The sequence below is a fragment of the Natator depressus genome, chromosome 17 (assembly GCF_965152275.1).
Source record: "Natator depressus isolate rNatDep1 chromosome 17, rNatDep2.hap1, whole genome shotgun sequence".
NCBI classification, from domain to species: Eukaryota; Metazoa; Chordata; order Testudines; family Cheloniidae; genus Natator; species Natator depressus.
The window spans coordinates 24,712,250-24,730,458 of NC_134250.1; the positions used below are offsets into that span (position 1 = coordinate 24,712,250).

Here is an 18,209-nt window from a genome sequence, read left to right on the forward strand (position 1 = left end):
AGGCAGGGAGGGGCAGGGGGGCAGGACAGGAACAGCAGCGGCTGCACGCGTGGTGCAGGGGCAACCCTGCTCCGGAGGAGTCACCTGGCTCCGAGGTCCCCACTGCAGCTCGGGTCTCTCCCTCCCCACTGCTGCTCTCCTGCCTGCCTGCTGCCTCTGTCAGCACCCCAGGCCCTCTGGACCTTTTCATCGGGCCCCTGCACCGTGGACCCAACCGCCTCCCCCGCCCCTTCACCCTGAGCCGGCTACATGAGCTGCAGCTGGTCCATTTCCAGACTGCGCCAAGGAACATCTCTACACGCTCGTGCCCCACACCCTTCATGTCCTCACCCTCGCGCCCCGCCCCAACACGAAGTGGCGGGACCTCCTGCCACCTTTAGAGGGTGAGGGGCCCCGGTGGGCCAGCCTGTATTCCACCCTGGTCCCGAGGCCCGCCGGGGATATCAGTTGGCAGCTCCTTCACGGGGCCGTGAGCACGGGCGTGTACTTGGCGCGGTTCACCCCAATCCCGGACACCTGCCCCTTTTGCGGCGTGAGGGGAACCCTGGCGCACGTCTACCTGGAGTACGCTAGGCTGCAGCCTCTGTTCCGGCTCCTCACAAATATTTTATTAAGATTTTGGTTGTACTTTTCCCCTCACCTCCTGATCTATGCACCCCCTGTCCGTGGCCCCACTAAGTCATGGGACCTCCTGGCCCTGGCTAAAGTGGCCATCTATAAAACCAGGGTGAGGAGGTTGGCCAGTGGAGTCTCCTGTGACTGTGGGGCCTATTTCCGATCCTCCGTCCGTTCACGTATCCAGGCAGAGTTCCTCTGGGTGGCGTCCACTGACTCCCTTGACGCCTTTGAGGAGCAGTGGGCGCTGTCCGGGGTTCTCTGCTCGGTGTCCCCGTCCGGTTCCCTTTGTTTGACCCTTTGACCACACTCCTGTCCCTGTTGTTCATTAGTTGTCTCCCGTAATTAATTGGTTTTCAAGGTCCTGTGGACCCCCCTCTTAGGCTGGGGGGGATCCTTTAGCAGTGGGCTTTGCCCGCCCACTTCCTGGATCCCAATAGGCCTCTGTCAGCCCAGCTAGCGCTCGGCAGGTCAGGTGGGAATCCAAACCCTGTGCACAATGCCCCCTTTGGCGGGTTGCCCTGGGCGGGACCGTACAGCCTGCCCCAAAGGCCGGCCCTGAAGCTGCACCAGAAAGCACGCAGCTGCACTTACAGAGAGTGCAACACCTCACACAATTTGCACATTTGTATGTAACTGTAAATGCAACAGCTGGCCTTAAGCCAATAGTGCACCTAAAACGTGGACCTGGGGCTCGGGCTGTGGCTTTTAGCTAGGAGGAAATGAACACGGGCTCACCCTGCAGCGATTGTGAATGCGCTGAATGCTGCTAGGATTGGTAGAAGACAATGGAACCCGCCCCAGATAGACGCTAAAAGCACGATGTGAGATCCTGGCGCACTTACATCTTTGAGGTTCATGGAAATTAGAGAGGGACAACACCTAGAGAGTCCCATCCGGCCCATCTCCTGCAAGTAGTAGGAGCCAGTTAGGCCCTTAAGACGCTGATCTCTTCCCTCGCTCAGGCCCTGCTACCAGTTCTGAAGAGTGCACAGAAGTTGGCAGAGGAACTCCATACTGAGGCTATTTTCCCACCCGTTCAAGAATACAAGAGTCACCGAAGAAGACGACATTTTGATTACGAGGCATGGGATAATCCCATCCCCGCTCGCTTGGGCCAAAACTTTGAAAGGTCTCAATTCTGCCTTCTTCCTGTTCTGCTCCTCTCATGATCCTGCTCTGCCACCTACCCCAATAAAGGAGAACTAACAACTTAAAATGCCTTGTTCAAACATTTTAAGTAACACTTAACTTTCAAACACTTAACTTTCAAACAGCAAATGTAACTTTTCTTGTCTGCGTAGTAAACACTGGCATTTTTATCTGTTTGAATAATCAGAGTGGTGCTTCTTTGGTTGCAAAGATTTGAACTGCTTCCTGCTGAAGGTCCACAGTCTGGGCCAGCTCATGCTCTGTTGAGATGGTTGCAAGGCCGACCAGCCTCTCCTGTGTCATTGTGGCGCGTAGATGTGTTTTTATTAACTTCAGCTTGGAGAAGCTGCGTTCTCCACTGGCAACTGTTACAGGAAGTGTTAGAAGTATGCGCAGAGCAACAAAAGCATTCGGAAAGAGGGTGGTCATCTTATTTGTGCACATATATTCCAGAACAGCCTTTGGAGTTGATCCTGATGAAATGTATCTTGCAGGGGCTTTCAGTTCATCACCTAAATCACTCGTATCAATATTGCGCATGTCATCATGTGTCCACACTGTCTCTAGTGCCCTGCATTGCTGGCATAGGTCTTCTTCAGGTATAGTGAGGAGTTTTGGAATATCCTACAACATCCCAAATATACTGCTGTGTTCCTTGAGCTACATGAAACATTCTTCAACTGACTGTATTGCACAATCTAACACCCGATTAAAGAATTCAACTTTGAATTGTTGTTTGGGGTCTCTTATGGGATTATCCCATGCCTCGTAATCAAAATGTCGTCTTCTTCGGTGACTCTTGTATTCTTGAACGGGTGGGAAAATAGCCTCAGTATGGAGTTCCTCTGCCAACTTCTGTGCACTCTTCAGAACTGGTAGCAGGGCCTGAGCGAGGGAAGAGATCAGCGTCTTAAGGGCCTAACTGGCTCCTACTACTTGAGTTGACGGCCTGCTCTCCTCAAGTGGGTTCAGGGAAGCAGCAGGAAACAGGAAGCTCCCTGAGAAGCTGGGGTTAATCAGTCCAGGGTCCTGGGGTACATAAGAGGCTCCTCCTCCTCTCTCCCTGCAGCTCCTTCTCCTTTCTGTGATTCCCTCTCACCTTTTCTCCTGCCTGCCTGTTCTGTCTCTTGTGCCCTCCTTCCTCCAGCCCAGCACTCCCCCGTCCCTGTGCATCTCGAGCAGAGAGAATACAGATGCACTGGCAGCAGACCCCGTTTTCTACACTCTGGGTCCTAGTGGCGCCCCCTCTCCCCCCCCCCCCCAGTCTGGCACCTAAGGCAGCCGTCTGAGTTCACCTCACGGTAAGGCCAGCCCTGTCTGTGAGTGTCTGTGTGCACGCACGTGGTGCCGTGTGCACAGAAGGGTCTGTGTGTGTGTGTGTGTTTGGTGCAGTGCACCCAAAGATCTGTTTGTATGCGGCAGTGTGCTCAGAGGGCTGTGTGTATTGTGCAGTGTGCACAGAAGGCTCTCTCTGTGTGTGGTGCAGTTCGCACATAGGGCTGTGTGTGTGTGTGGTGCACTGCACACAGAGAGCTCTGTGTGTGTGTGTGTGTGTGTGTTGCAATGCACACAGAGGGTTCTGTGTGTGGTGTAGTGAGCACAGAGCTGTGTGTGTGGTACAGTGCACACAGAGGGCTGTGTGTGTGTGTCGTGTAATGCACACAGCGGGCTCTGTGTGTGTAAGGGGGGTGCAATGCACATAGAGCGCTATGAGTATCTCAAAGAGGCTGTGCACTGAAGGAGCTGGGTGCTGAGGCCCCTGGCCAAGCTGGGTATTTGCAGCATCTCAGATATTCTCTGAAGCTTTTTATCAGTCTGTTAACAAAAGTTTCCTGAGCCTGAGCCACAAGCTCTGGGTTGGCAGCAGAAGGAACCAGAGCTGTTTATGCTGCTGACAGAGAAGGGGCTGGAAGAGACAGGGCTGGATTCTCATGCATATAATACATTATTTCACCTGTTCCCCTCACAGCAAGCAAGGAAGCTGCCCTCTCTCATGGCTGGGCAGGTGGGGCACAGATGAGCAGCCTGAATGCACAGCACAGGGCTTGTTCCCTTTTCCGGTGTTGCGTCAGAAAGGTGGGTGTGGCCATCCCAGAAGAGGTGCTCAGGGTCCCGGCTCTGTATTACTCCTCCAAGAACAGTGTGTAATGGGAGGTCACTGCCCAATGCAGCCTCAGCTGGCACCTTTGCCACTGCGCACCTGTGGGACCCTAGCAGATACTGGCACCAGGGGACTGGGAATGTTCACTGTGGGATTCCAAGTGCCTGCAAGGTGTACCGGTGAGCCGGGGTAAGGAGGGCACACTGCCATCACCCTGACAATAGGCAGGGCATGGAACCTCCTTGCCCTGGCATGGGGTCTGCATGGGCAGAGGCACTGTGTTCACTACACAGGTAGCTGACCTCACTGACGAGGCCAGATGCCTTTGCTCTCTGTTCCTTGGTTACACTGCTGGGTACGGGGAACGAACGTAACTGCACACAGGCTAAGAGCTGCAGGGACAGCAGAGCCTAATGCCTCTGAAATGTGTTTTCATTAAAACTCAGACAGCAGTCAGGGTGAAACCAGTCTAGTAGGTGGAGAAAGGGGAGGGCCTGGGGGGCTCCAAGAGTCGCACTTTAACCGTAAAAGAGCCGCATGCAACTCGCGTGCCACAGTTTGGCCATGCCTGTGATAGACCATCTCCTGTTGGTTAGAGAGACACACTTTGGAGCCACACCGAGCCCTTCTTCAGGCCTCTCTCACCAACAGAAGTTGGTCCAGTAGCAGACATTCCCTCCCACACCTTGTCTCTCTAGCATCCCAGCACCGCCATGACTACCGCAGCACTGCATCCTCTCACTGAAAGTCCGGATCAGGCCCTTCCCCTAGGGAGATGGGCAACAGGAATGTCAGACTGGTTTCAACAGAAGCCTCCCATAGCCTGGCAGTGACTCCATGCCATCTGCAGGGCTGGTCAGAGCACCCAGCATGCCCACAGGAACAGGGATCACTGGGCCTGGAGGGTATCACAGGGAAGAGCCAAACTGAGCTCAGTTGTTGACAGTTTGCCAGGAGCTGGGGAAAGCAAATGCAGGTCTTTCCCACTCCATCCCCCAGTGTTAGTGTGACAGGGAAGCCTGCAGTGAGGACAGCTCCCAGTAGGCTAAGTGCCATCTCCAGAATACCAGGAATAATTGTAGGGGAGCTGGTAGAGGCCCCTATATTTAGCATGCCTGTCATTTTCCATTATAAAGAACTCTGGTGAGCCATTTTTGAGAAGCTCCAGCACTTCCATTGTTTGCAGCTGGCCTCTGAAATTCCTCAGGGAGAAAGCCATGGGGGCAGGAGAGTGCCTTTTCTTTGTCCCTGTCCATGCAGCTTTGGCTGGGATACACCATTTCCCTGCTCTGGATTGTGTTTCTCTGGAAAATGTTGGTATCCTGCCAAACAAATGACTGAACAAGAACGTTCGCAACAGCTGGGTCCTGCCACCACAGCAGCAGAGGCTGCACTGGGAGGTGCTGGAGGAATAGCTGGGCCTGGATCTGCACCCATTGGGCCCTGCACATGACCCGAGTATCCCATCCTTCTCTCCTGGGGCTCCACATAGAGCATCATCTCCTGGGGAGGCGGGGGAGGACAGAAAGCTGGAGCTACCCCCTTTATACAGCAGTGCCCACCCACAGGGGCGCAGCCTGTCCCCACTCTTCTCCCCCAGGGATAACAGCCTTGTGCTGCTAGGGTATGTAATTAGTCCTGTAGCTCAGGCGGTGTAAGGCTTTGCGGAAGGCTCCGGGCTGGAGCCCTACTGTTGACACACGGTATGCTGATGACACCTAATTCCACACAACAGAATTTATTTTTATCTTTTTCAGAATCCCTAGGAAATTGCACACAAACCCCTCACATGAAAAGAATGTCCCAGCTGTAGAGTCAAGCAGCCAAACCTTAGGAAAGGCCAGGTTTACGGCTGCTTGGGCACCCTTGACTTTGCCCCGTTGTGCATTATGACCCACTCCTTGATGACAGCACCCCATCTCCACAGGCCCCTGTCTCACTCAGTGCAGGGGATCTAAGCTGTAATTCTGGCATTTCCTGACATTTGAGTTCTCCACTCCGCAACCTTAAACATGTCCCTTTAATGTCACAGAGCGAGAAACCGGAGACAGGCAGAGCCCTTCCATGGGGACAGCCCCAGGCACTGCCCCCGGCACTACCCTCACCGCATGGCAGAGGGAAGGCCGGTGCACGCCGATCTGCCCAGGCCAGCCATCGAGCTCAGGAGTCCTGGGCCCTGCACCGGATCCCCGGCGCACGGTCCCATGGCCTCCCAGCAGCGCGGCTGAGCTGCCCTCCCTGAAGCCCTGGCAGGCCTGGGGCCGCTCCATGTATGAAGGGGGCGATGGCACCTGCTGCCCAGGCAGCACTGGGGAGCAAGCCCGCCGGTCCCGGCGCACAGGGACTCCTTGCTGCGCTCGCCCCAGCAGTGCCCGCCCACAGGGGCGCGGCCCCTTTAAGAGCCCCCGTACCGCCCCCTGGCGGGCCGGCCGCAGCCCGCTCCCCGCGGACGGCTCGGGGCGGCGGGCGATGCACCGGGGCAGGCGCGTGCGGGCGGCGGAGCCCGGCTCCCCGGGGCTCAGCACCGCGCAGCTCCGCAGCCTGCTGCAGGACGAGCCGCAGCTGGAGCGCATCGTGCGGCTGAGCGGGAGCAGGAAGGTAGCGGGGCCGGCGGGGCCGGGGCTGCAGCGCGGGGCCGGGAACCGGATCTTCCCCCCCCGGCTCCTTCTCTCCCCCCCGCCGGCTCCCCCCCCCCGGCTCCTTCTTTTCCCCACCCCCCAGCTCCATCTTCCCGGATCCGTTCTCCGGAGCTCCCCTCCAGCTGCACCCCCCGCCCTCATTCCGTCTTTCGTCCCCCTCCATCCCCGCGTCTCCCCGGATCATCCCCCTCCTCGCGTCCCCCCCATCCCCCCCCCGTTCCTTCTCTCGGCCCCCTCCATCCTTCCGTCTCCCTGGGTCCTTTCCCTGGAGCTCCCCTCCAGCTGCACCCCCCCCCGTTCCTTCTCTTGTCCCCCTCCATTCCCCCAGTACTTCACCCCTGTCCCCTCGGGCTCCTTTCCCCCCCATCCCCCTCCATCCTCCCCAGCTCCTCCACCCCCGTGCCCCGTCCCCCTCCAACCCTCTGGCTCCTTTCCTCCCATGCCCCATTGCCCTCCATCCTTCCTGGCTCCTTCTCCCCTGTCGAGCGGCTTCTTCCCTCATCTCCCTCCAGCCCTCTGGGATCCTCCCCCGCACACCCTGTTCACCCCTCGATTTGTCCCCTGCTCCATCCCCTACATGCCCTGTCCCCTGGTAATTTCCTCCCAGCTGTCTGCCCGTCCCACCCCATGCCTTCCTCCATTCCCCCTGCATCCTGCCTTTCCCCACCCTCAGCCCCCCCTCTCCAGGGCTCCCCCTGCTGCGTCCCCCCATTCTCCACAGGCCATTTCTCCTCTTCCTGGCTCGGCTTGGCCACACGCTGGGGCTGCCCCTGGCCTGTAGCTGCCCATGGGAAGGGGCGGGGATGCACTGGGAGAGGTGGTCCCTTGCGGGGCTCAGATGCTGTGGGGATGGAGGTGAGATCATACCTGGTCGGCAGACAGGCAGGCACTGTGAGGGTCTGCAATGGGGGTCGGGGGCCAGGCTGAGCTCCCCAACATTCTGCCCACAAGGGTCAGCCGGGGGGACGTGGTGACAAGACTCATTTAATGTAAATGACACTCGTATTTCCCCGGCAGTCTCCTGGGCTGGCCCTGTGGCAAGGCCTGAGCCCCTCAAGGCACCGCTGGGGTGGGACACGTCTGCGGGGACTCCCCCTCCGAGCTTAGTGGGAGCAAACACTTCTCCCACTCAGCCCCTCGACTCATGCCTAGCTTGCGCGGGGGAGACGGGGGGGGGGACTGGGGCAGACCCCATCCTGTAAACTCACCCCCAGCTGCTCCTGTCCTCCCCTGGTCTGGAGTTCAGGCAGGGGGGCTTTTTGTCTGCTCCCATTTGGCAGCTTAGAGGTGGCTTCCCAAATCTCTCACTTCCTCTGCCCTTGGGCCAGATCCTGGGCCATACTTTCCTCCGTAGCCTCCTCTGAGAGCCGATCCCTCTGCCACCACTTAGCACTGCTGCTGTTGGTCTTGTGCCATGGAGAGTGCCAGCCTAGGGCAGCTGCCAGGAGGGAGGGAGGCAGAGCACATGCAGCTGGCACTTCTATGGGGAGAATTGTCCTGCAAGGCTCAGAATCTGGCATCCCCAGGACCTGGGTTCAGAAGGAGAGGTAGGTAGGAGACCAACAGAGGGGAACACCAGCTGTGGGGGTGTAAAGGCCTTTTCTTCCTTCATAGGTAGACTTATCCCCCCATAATGACCACACCTACTGCCTCATATCTCTGTATTGGGCCTTGACTCTCTTCCTGGCATGGCTAGCCCAGATAGTGTTCTCAGTGAATAATATACCACTGAAATGCAGAAACCTGTATTCATGCTGCAAATGGAAACATGCTGAGGCCAAGAAATGCAGAAGTCCGCACTCTCAAACATCGTCGCTTCACCCATATTACACATAGGGAGTATTTTTGGTTTCTAGGTAGGCTGTTAAACATTTACTTCAAGCTGCACAGGATGTGCTGTGTGGGCTCCGAGACCCGTGACGCTTTCATTTCCTGTGTGCGCTGTGGTTTAATTTTCAGCATCGAAGGTATATCAATGAGGGTCTTTGCCTTTTGTTATTTAATTCATAATCAAAGACCAAGTAAAGTTTGTATGAAGATCAATATCACAGGAATTCTTAAATACATTCTATCTTCAGAGATAAGTCCTCAGGCAAGGACTTATTGAAGGATAACAAAAGGAAAAATCATTTGAAATTCATTTTAAAAAAATCTTCCATAAGTCTCAAAAAAACCGTTGAATTTGCTCAAATTGATACAAGACTAATTGTTAAATAGAGATAAGATTAGTCAGTTGTCTCTGAAGGATCAAATAATAAAAAATGAACGGAGCTAATGGAACCCAGCAAGTTCTTCCCGTTGTCATACTCAGAAGACATGTAATGCATTTGATCTTTGATTAATCCAAGCTTGGCAGGGAAGAGAAAGGAGGGCAAGAAATCAAAAGCAGCCTTAAGCAAAAATAGTTGTTTACGTCTAGTGTGGGTGGCTTTAGATATATTTGGAAAGATGTTTGCTTGTTATCATACATAATGTTTCCATCTTTTTCTTGACTATGACCATACTCTTTATCATAAAAAATGTGTAAATGTTACAGTAATAAGACAGTGAGAGAATAGATTTGTGTAAAGGTTTCAGTGCAGAACCTTTATTGGATATCCTGAAAATCTTAGATAGCCAGAGGAGAGGATTACAGTGTAGCAAAGAATTTAATAACAGGGAGAGTGAAAGCTTCCCACCCAGATATCAAAGCCAAATCCAATATTCTTGCTACAATCTTCTTGATTTGGTATATTCCAAGGTAGTGAGGAATTACCTTTAATTAAGACTCCAGTTAGTGTCTTGATACTCCCTGTGCTTCCATATCAACAAGGTCCTTCTCTGTCATTTGGAACTGAGTTTCAGTCTGGGAGATTTTACAGTGTAGACTTTGGCACCTAAAGATTTGCTAATTACCCGGTAGGAGTATGGGGAGCTGTTGGAATTGGTCTGAAGTCATTACTAGATACAGTAACTTGTTAGAAAGTCCATCTCTTTGGACTAGCCACCCCAACTGCTCATAGTGCTGAAAAGCTTATGGAGGCCATGGTGAGGATTGGAGCTACTGAGGGAGCTTGCCTTGGGCTGGGTAATTGGGAAGAAAGAGTCACCATGGTCCAAAGATCTTCCCATCATCTCCGGCTAGACCAGCAAAATATCCGAAACTGTAGGCCTGGGTCAGCATGGGAAAGAAGCCTAGGTGTGAAGGGAGAAAAGGGATCCCTCTCCCAAAGCCAGTGTTCCCCTCCAGAGGCCTGCTTGCCTTTTTTTTCTTTTTCTTTTTTTAAAATATATAGATCAATGTGAGGATACTCCAGGGGTTTGCAAGTCATGTCCGGGGCTGCTGACCCTGCTGATCAACTCCTCCCCCTCCCTTCCAGTGCCTTCTGCATGCCGCGGAACAGCTGGGTCATCGCTTAAAACAACCCCAGATGAAGTGCTGTGCAGATCTTTCTGTCCAGGGCCGGCTCTAGATTTTTTTGCCACCCCAAGCTCCGAGAGCACAACTGCCCAAGCAAAAAAACCCAACCAACCAACCGAAGAAGGATGACCGGAACGCCGCCCCTGGAATTGTGCCACCCCAAGCACGTGCTTGCTTTGCTAGTGCCTAGAGCCAGTCCTGTTTCTGTCTGTGCTTTGTTGGCTTTCTGAGTCTAGCCACCAGCGTTGAATTGGCCAGAGTGTAGTGCCTTGAGGAATTACCGCCAAAGAAATTGTCCCCAGAAGGTGCTGACAGAATGCACCAGCAAATCCTCATGCCCATCCATGGCTTCTAGGACAGACAGGAAGAGTGATTCTTCACCCAATATTCGCTCAATTCTCCCCCTGGCCCAGCTGAGTAATAATTCCCAGGCTGCCACCAGCAACTGCAGGGACGTGGCATGTCCGTTCCAGAGAGGGTTAGTGTCCAGCAGCCAAGCACCTATGTTTAATGTCCTTGCAGGTGATACTAATACAATGTTAAGTCTGCAAGATCAGATATTCCAGCGCCAGAATATTCCCAAAGTTTGGGTTGTTTAGGAAATGTTAACTTGTCCCCATTACATCAGGGCTTGATGAATCCCTAGGGCCCATGCTTGCAGCGAGTGGAATGTCTCCCTGGTGAGTGTGGAGGCCTGCACCATCTATTTCTGTAGAGTTTAAGCTTTCAGTAACTAACAAATGAAGATCCTTATGGTTGTGAAGAAAACCTTCCAAAGACAATCAGTGCAGGGCTGTGTGACTGAGCCTGCAGTCAGGTCTAGTGGCTCTGCTGCTGCTCTGAGCTTTGCCAAGCAGTTGCAGATTAATCCGTTGTGCAGTGGTTGTTCAGAACCGTTTGGGCATCAGTGACCATAACCAGAACCGCATCAGTTTCACTCTGCTGCTGCTGCTTGGGAAAGCTACAGAGGCAGATGCTGGAGTTACTCAGGGTAGAGAAATGGGGGCTAGGAGTAGCAGCCGCCTCTCCACCCCTTGATACAGACAGTGCAGTGGAGACCAACCCGCCTCAACATCAGCCAGGAGGCTCTGAAGAGTCGAGGGGGACGAGACAAGAATCTTCTTTTACCTTCAAGCAGCTGAGGGGGAAGTGGGAATGCTTCAAATTAATCAGACACAATTTATCTGAGCCAGAGGATGACATGAAAAGTGAAGCCTCAGCATGGTCCGGGGCTGACATCCTGCTAGAAATCTCAGCACCAGCCACTGGGCTGCTGCCCGGGGCCTTTCCCCTTGACCCTGCAGGTAGATACTCTTCCCTCTTCTGACCACCAGACCCCTGGCTAGTAGATAGCCAGTTCATTTGCCGGGCTCTGCGCAGGAATGCTAGTGCCACTAGGATTAATTGTGAAGGTTTATTAGGCTCTGACGTGTGGGATATGTTCCTGGGGAATTGGGTCAGATTATTTTTAGTCTTTCCCGGCCCACTTTCCAGCATCTCTTCCCCAGGCCTATCAGAAAGCAAACCTGTCTCGGTGGTTGGCTCGTGCCTGTCAGTGTGGGGAATACAGGTGTTAGCCTGTTAGCCCGCAGAGAAGCTGTCTGGCCCATTTAAGATGTGTGGAGTTTTTATGTAATTTCCACCCGGCCAGTTGATGTGTGGGCTCCTAGCTGTGTGGCTGGATTTTTATGCAGCTGCAGCCTCTTGCCGGGAACTCTTCCCCGACCTGTTGCTTCTGGGGAAGCTGGGGCAGAGGGAGCAGAATGGTACTGAGAGGCGGAGCTGGTAAAAGGTCTTATTTTGATGTGGAGCTGACTGCTCTGGACAGTGCTCTGGTTAACACCCTTTGTACTTGGCTGGCTGAGTGAATTGGGGGGCTCTCTGTGGAGGACTGAGCTGCGATGGGCCGGTCAGTGGGGCCAGCGTTAGAGGAGAGTTGTGGGGCTGGCAATGTGCTGAGGAGTGTTTTCTGGAGAGTGGGGTTAGGCCCTGCAGGGGGAGGTGGCAATGGAGTTGGGGGGTGGCTAGCTCTGCCTGGGGTGCTAGTTCTGAGCCAATATGTCCCTGCAGTTTCAGAGCTTACAGCTGGAGCGGGAAATGTGCCTGGCTTCGAACTATGCCCTGGCCAAGGAAAACCTGTCCCTGCAGCCGCAGCTGGAGAACGGCAAAGCCTCACTGGCCATAAAGTACCAGGAGCTGCAGGAGACAAGGGCGGCGTGTCAGGAAAAGCAGCAGCAAGTGGGTGAGTGGAGCCGCCCTGTGTCAGTGGGAACCGCTGTTCCCAGGCTCTGGTTCTGGGATGCAGCGGGGAAGCCGGCTCTGACCTGTCACTCCCTGGCTGGGCCCTGCCTTGATGGCCATTGAGGGAAGAGCTTTTGGCTCAGCAAATGATGGCCCCGCAAGGGCAGGAGCATGGCTGGGCGATGGGGTCGGAGGCCTCTCCTTGGACTGGCCAGAGGGTGGTGGCTGGAGGCTTCGTTGCAGGGCCAGGTTCGTTTGTATGCCCCTGGCTGAAGCTGCTTTCCCCCCACCAGAGACCTGCCTGAAGAAGTGGAGCCCGCAGAGCATCCTGAGCCAACTCCAAGCCGCTCTGGATGCAGCTGAGGCAGAGTCGGAGGTGAGTTTGCAAGACCTGCTTTGCCATTGACCTCTCTGACTCTGGCAACTTGTAGCTACTCAGCTTCCCCACCCCCTCAGCCCCTGGGACCTCTGGGTCGGTAGCGATGGGAGCTGCATGGAGCTGGCCACCGAGCCATGTATCACCTGCATCCTCTCGGAAGACTGCATGGGTGAAATCCTGACTCTGCTGAAGTCACTGTCAAAACCCCCATTGACTTCAGGATTTCACCCCCAGAGCATCCTCTCGTACGGCTGCCCCATCGGGTTTCTGGGGGTCCCCTGCTGCTCTGGATGGTTCCTGCATGCTCTCTGGCTCAGTGTTGCTATCCATCTCTGGGGTCCTATGGGCCATCCCAGATTTGCATGTTCCTGCCCCCCACCCCAGGCTGATGTCCCATTCTCTGTGCCCCACAGGCGCAGGTGGAGAGGTTCCTGGGCCGGGAGCTGCCCCTGGATGCCTTCCTGGAATTCTTTCAGCAGAGCCGGATGCTGTCCCACCTCCGCAGGACACAAGTGGAGAAACTGGAGCAACTCCTGCGGAAGGAGAAGCAGTCCAGGTGGCTCCCCACGTGCTGCGAGGGGCAGCGAGCCACCCCGCTGAGCCCAGCCCAAGCCCAAGTTGCCCTGGTGCAAAACGCAGCCTCTCCCAAGATGTTCCAGCTCCACTGTGGCTACACGCCTGCCCTGCTGGTCCCCTCTGATGCCATCATACCGTTCCCTGTGCCTGTTGCCCCTCCCAGCCGAAATCTACCTCCCCTGGCCTCTCGCTCAGGCCAGTCTCCAACATCTCGCTCCAGCATCCCATTCCTGGGCTCCCCTCTGCGTCTGATTGGACACATCCCCCTGCTTAGCCCGCGGCCTTTCCGCGTGCAGCATGCGCACCCGTCTTACCCACAGAAGCAGGAGCCGCCCCACCGGTAGCTACTGGGGCAATGAGATGTCCTCAGACCCGAGTCCTTGACACACCAGCCGCCCAGCACACATGAGCTTCCTGTGCCAGAGAATGAATGTGAACCGAACACAGCCCCCGCCAGCTGGGCGGCTCGAAGGCATTGTTCGCTCCCACCCCAGGTTCTCAGGAAGCCTCCAGGGTGCGCCGCTGTCTGTGGCGGTGACGTAATGACCTGCTCCCCGATGCAGCTAGCAGTGGGGTCTGTGTGGCTGCCACGTGGCCAGAGGCAGCCTGGCAGTGGTTAATTATAATAGGGGTTTCCCAAGAAGCCGGGTGCTGAGTTCTGGCAGGTGTTGCATGGGGGCGTCTGATACTGCAGCAGCAGTGAGAGCAGCAGGCTAGGCGGAGTTGAGGCTGGGGTGAGGGGGGGTTGTCAGATGGCAGGGTCAGTGGGAGCGCAGCAGGCGTGGGGGGGGGTACACAGCATGAGGAGGTGGGGGGGGGTTGCTGGCAGATTACGGGCACAGGGGGCAGGATCCCAGCTGCCCTGCATGGGTTGGAGGTGAATGCGGATGAGAGGAAGATATGGTGACAAGGAGGAAGGTCCGTGGGGCACAGAGGGGAATGCAGACCCAGGCCAGGGGCTATGAGGGTACGGTGAGCAGGATAAGAACATGGCCATGTGGGCTGCAGAGGACTCACAGAAGGAGGGCTCCTGCTGTCTCCCTCCCCTCCTGGCTCTGCCAGCCTGTGGGACACAGTCTGTGTGTGTGCGCGCGTGCGTGAGGTGTGATAGCCAGGGGCAGGGGTGTGGGAGGCGAGGGGCAGGGCCAAAGAGGACAGGGCAGGGGCCCTGGTGCCACGCTGTACGGCACTAGGGCCTCCCAGGCAGCTACGTGGCAGTTTGTCAGGCTGCCCTGAGGAGCTTGGGGCACAAAGATCATTTTCCAAATAAAGGCGCTTTCCAGTCTCTGCTCTTTGCTTGGGGCTTGTGCTGTGAGAGGAGGGGAATTTGCTCTGCCAGGAGGGTCACCGAGTGCCCTTCGCAGCAGGAGGGATCCCAGCACTGGGCCTTGAGGAGTAGGGGGCAGTGCACTGTGCAGCAGGGAATAGGGGGCAGGTCGGGGGCTGCACGCTGTGGGGGAGATGGGCGAGCGCTGTGCTGGGGAGGGAGCTGTTTAATCCTGGCTGGCATGGTGCTGTGCTTGAGGAAATGGAAGGGATAGGGAGGGTGAGGCTGTGCTGTGGGAAGGGGGCGGCTGCAGCAGGTTGCTCCACGGGGCACCAGGGCACAGCACTGGGGGAATGGCAGATGCGCTGGGATGTGAGAGGGGCTAATAGATGGGGTGAATCTTGAAAATCTCCATTGTCCCTGCTCCTCCCCCACCCATCTCTTCTCTGGCACTGCTCTGGGAGCTGCACCCCTGTCCCCTGGGTGTCCCAGACCTTGCTGTGATACCCAGACTGCACTGACTCCCTGCTCAGTACAGCCCAGCAGCCTGGCACCAGGGGAAGGCTAAACTGCCCATGGACAAGGGGGAGAGAGGTCGGTTTGTGGCCCTGTCTGTTGGAGGGATCTCAGGTTTCCCCTAATTGTGGTGCCTGCAGGCCCTTCTCCCGGTGGCTCTGTCTCTCCTACCCTTCACTCAGTGAGTAATTATGGTAACCAGAGACAGCCCTCTCATCCCTGTGAGCCTCAGTGCATGGGAGGAGGGGAGAGTACCTAGCCAGGAGCCTCCCACCCCTGCTGCCGCTTGGCTAAGCTCCCAACCCCTTGTGGCCATTGAAGCCCTATGGTGGGTCTCACCAAGCGAGGGGCTTTTAATGGCAGTGTCCTCCTGCCAATGTTACATCCCACTTATGCTTCTCTTGCCGTTGGGGAAGGCATTGTTATCGCTTACTGCCCTGGCTGAGCCCCCCCCGTGGACATTCAGCAGTTGGCTGTATGGGATCCCACCTTTGGATCCTTCGTGCTTGCAAGCCAACTGGGGCGGAGCAGTGCCCAGGCACTGGCTCTAGTCCTGGCCTCTTGGGCACATTGCCAGGGTGCAAACTATCTCTGGCACTGTGGGACCCCACAGTCCGACTCTGAGAACTCTCAGCTCTGAGAACCTGCCAAGCCTGTGCGTGCTCTCTCCAGAGCCCATCCTCCATGGGTGCTCTGGGTTATAATTTAACTCTTTGGGGACCATGTGACAGGTAAAGCAAAGAACACCGGTTTTACAATGGAACTTCTTAGACGTGTGTACACACTTTACTCATAGACTGCACCACAGTGATGGAAAAACAGCAAACACCTGAGTGCAATTCCCTCCCTCTGGTGTCCTCAGCACTCCTTGGAGTCTTCTGGGTTCTGGTCAGTGTCCTGCAGGGAAGCCCTGGCAAGATTATGGTGAGGAACTCCAGTGAGCAAGGAAAAAAGGGGAGAAATGAGCGTGGGTAACTGCTACAGGTCATTAGGACTGGAGAGCAGTGAGACTGAAAAAGCCCTTAGTTCTTAACGCACTGGGAATGAAAGATGATATACGCATGTGAGATTTTATCTAAGCAAGCAAATATAGCCCAACTTAGCCTAAAGATTCCAACCCAAGGAGAAGGTGCCCTAGCTCTGGTTTGTCTGACTCTGAGACTAAAAGGAAGGCTTGGAACCAGTGACCATGAGCTATTTGTGTACATTTTCATGAAGGAGAATTAGATTTCAGGAAGCCAATTTTGGGGAATTACCTTGTGTAGCCAGAACTCCCATTGAAAATTCTCTGAGTGTGCAATGAAGGATTGGGGGCCTAATGAATAAAGAGCAAAGGTGAGAAGGCTAGGAATCTTAATTAAAGGGTGACAGACCATGACTCCTCTGAAATGGAAGAGTGCAAGAGGCGGGTGGTGACCAGTGTGGCTTCAGGAGAGGCTGCTCAGAAAGCTACAGATAGGAAATGGATAAAGGGTATGGATAAAAGAAATGGATAGAGCAGACAGAAATGCTCAGGGGCAGGACAGCAGAAATGCAAAGTGAATCTGTGATTCCAAAATGTGTTGCAAGACGTAAGAGATTTGACAGCTATTGCAGGGGGAAAACCCAGCAGAGACAAGTAGGCCTATTAATAAATTAAGGGGCTGAAATGAATGAAGACAGGAATGACTGGAACAGACATCAGCTCCTTTGTTTGGAAGCTGCCTGGCATATTTTGGGTGCTACCATAAATATAAATAATTGTAATAGTAAAATGATGGAACAGATAGAAAAAATCCAAGGCTGTGGCTAACGGGAGTGCAGTAGCTGTAGTATATTGCGGTTTTGTAAAGGATCTGATGCTGTCTCACAAATTTCTACAGAATTAATACAACCTAGGCTTGGATAAGAACAGGATCAAGTGGAGTGAAAACTGGTAGAATGATCTTAAGCAAAAGGCAAAGACCAATGCACTGTATTAGCTATGGGGAAGTGTCTAGCAGGGGGCAGGATAAACTCCAGTCTTACTTGACCCCTTCGTTAATGGTCTGGATGTGGGGACTAAACAGCACATTCATGCAATTGACAGATGGAACTAAAATGAGAAGAGCTGGAAATGCCAGTGAGGAGAGAAATAGAATACTGGAGACCACATGGACAGGTAACTCACTGAGAGTCAGCGTGGGAAAGTCTCAAATAATAAGATCTGGGAGTAATAATGGGATCCCAGGATTCACCAGCAGCCTGCAATATCTTATGGCTCCGTCATGTCCCTGATCGGGGGGGCTGGGGGGAGGGAGACCTCCGCCCTCCACAGCTCAGATTTGGTCACATTCTGTGGGTTTCTGGCCTGGCTCACAAGAAGATATGGGAAGATCGGAGGCTGAGGGGAGCAGCTGCAAGGGAAGGTGCAAGAAGCTGTCTCCATGTGCAGCTGTGTGGAGCTGGAGCAGGTACGGCCGTGGAGGTGCACCATAACACGCTCCAGCTCTGTGATGGGCGTAATCCCCGAGGCAGGGCAGCAGTTGCTGAGGGTGTGGGTAGCACAAGAATTAAACCAACTTCCTGCCAGTGGGATCTGTGAGGCTGAGGAATGGTCTCCCAGGGAGGGGGCACGACCCCATGCTTGGGACACGGAAGCTAGAGGGGAAGGTGCCCTTGTAGGTGGCTCGTAGAGGACAGCAGCCCAATCTCTGGCTGAACTAACAGGTATTCTCAATCATTACAGGCCCAGTCCGAAGAGTGCTGAGCCCCTGTGTCTCCCATTGTTTGAGGCTCTGGCCCCTCTGGACGGGGCAGCTACAGCAGAGCTGTAAACATTTGCTCCAAGCGGGGAAGGAGGCAGAGAGTGCTAAGCATAGCAGCACTTCAAACCGGACCCCTGGCGGGGACCTCAGTGCAATGGGAGTGAGCAGGAGAGGAGGGGCAGGCGGCTCCTCTCCAGTGTCAGTGAGGCTGTGGGGTTTTACTCAGACGCTGAGGTTAGCAGCACAAAGGGATCGTTCAGAGAGGGCCGGCTGGAGCAGGCATTCCCTCGCGCCCCCTGGCAGTCGCTCAGGTTAGACAGGGGCCGACTGTGCCACTCGCTGGGGGAGTTAGCAGAGCTCCCTGACTCTCCGTGCTGGAGCTGCTGTGTGTGGGGAGGAAGGCCTGACACACCTTTAGCCCAAACGACCCACCGCTGTGCTGGGAGCCCTACAGAGCCTGGTAAAGACACAAACAGCTGTCTGCTTTCCCAGATCAGATCAAATAGCCAGCAAGAGCGGAAATACAGCCCTAATCCACTGACCTCCCCCCTGCCCCTAGAGTCCCCCACCACCTGTTCCAGCCTGTGCCCATTGCAG

At 55.0% G+C, this 18,209-nt stretch overlaps 1 protein-coding gene across 4 annotated transcripts; it reads left to right on the top strand.

Moving 5' to 3' along the window:
• Positions 1–6,319: 6,319 nt before the first annotated feature.
• On the top strand, positions 6,320–13,844 carry VPS37D (VPS37D subunit of ESCRT-I). Of its 4 annotated transcripts, none has more exons than XM_074974649.1 (5): positions 6,327–6,466; positions 9,783–10,385; positions 11,978–12,149; positions 12,442–12,524; positions 12,941–13,844. In XM_074974649.1, exons 2-5 carry the CDS (start codon positions 10,368–10,370, stop codon positions 13,445–13,447), a joined length of 780 nt encoding a protein of 259 aa, XP_074830750.1. In that variant the 5' UTR covers positions 6,327–6,466; positions 9,783–10,367; the 3' UTR covers positions 13,448–13,844. The 4 variants fall into 4 exon arrangements, with proteins under 4 accessions (XP_074830748.1, XP_074830750.1, XP_074830751.1 ...); XM_074974650.1 differs by having other exon boundaries at positions 9,867–10,385; XM_074974647.1 differs by lacking the exon at positions 9,783–10,385 and having other exon boundaries at positions 6,320–6,466.
• Positions 13,845–18,209: the final 4,365 nt, after the last annotated feature.

What these genes read in the sequence shown, in the direction of transcription:
- VPS37D (XM_074974647.1), top strand. Translation starts at nt 6,338, where the DNA reads ATGCACCGGGGCAGGCGCGTGCGGGCGGCGGAGCCCGGCTCCCCGGGG. An exon ending in GGCTGAGCGGGAGCAGGAAG is followed by an intron (nt 6,467 to 11,977) that starts GTAGCGGGGCCG and finishes ATGTCCCTGCAG; the next exon opens with TTTCAGAGCTTACAGCTGGA. An exon ending in GGAAAAGCAGCAGCAAGTGG is followed by an intron (nt 12,150 to 12,441) that starts GTGAGTGGAGCC and finishes TCCCCCCACCAG; the next exon opens with AGACCTGCCTGAAGAAGTGG.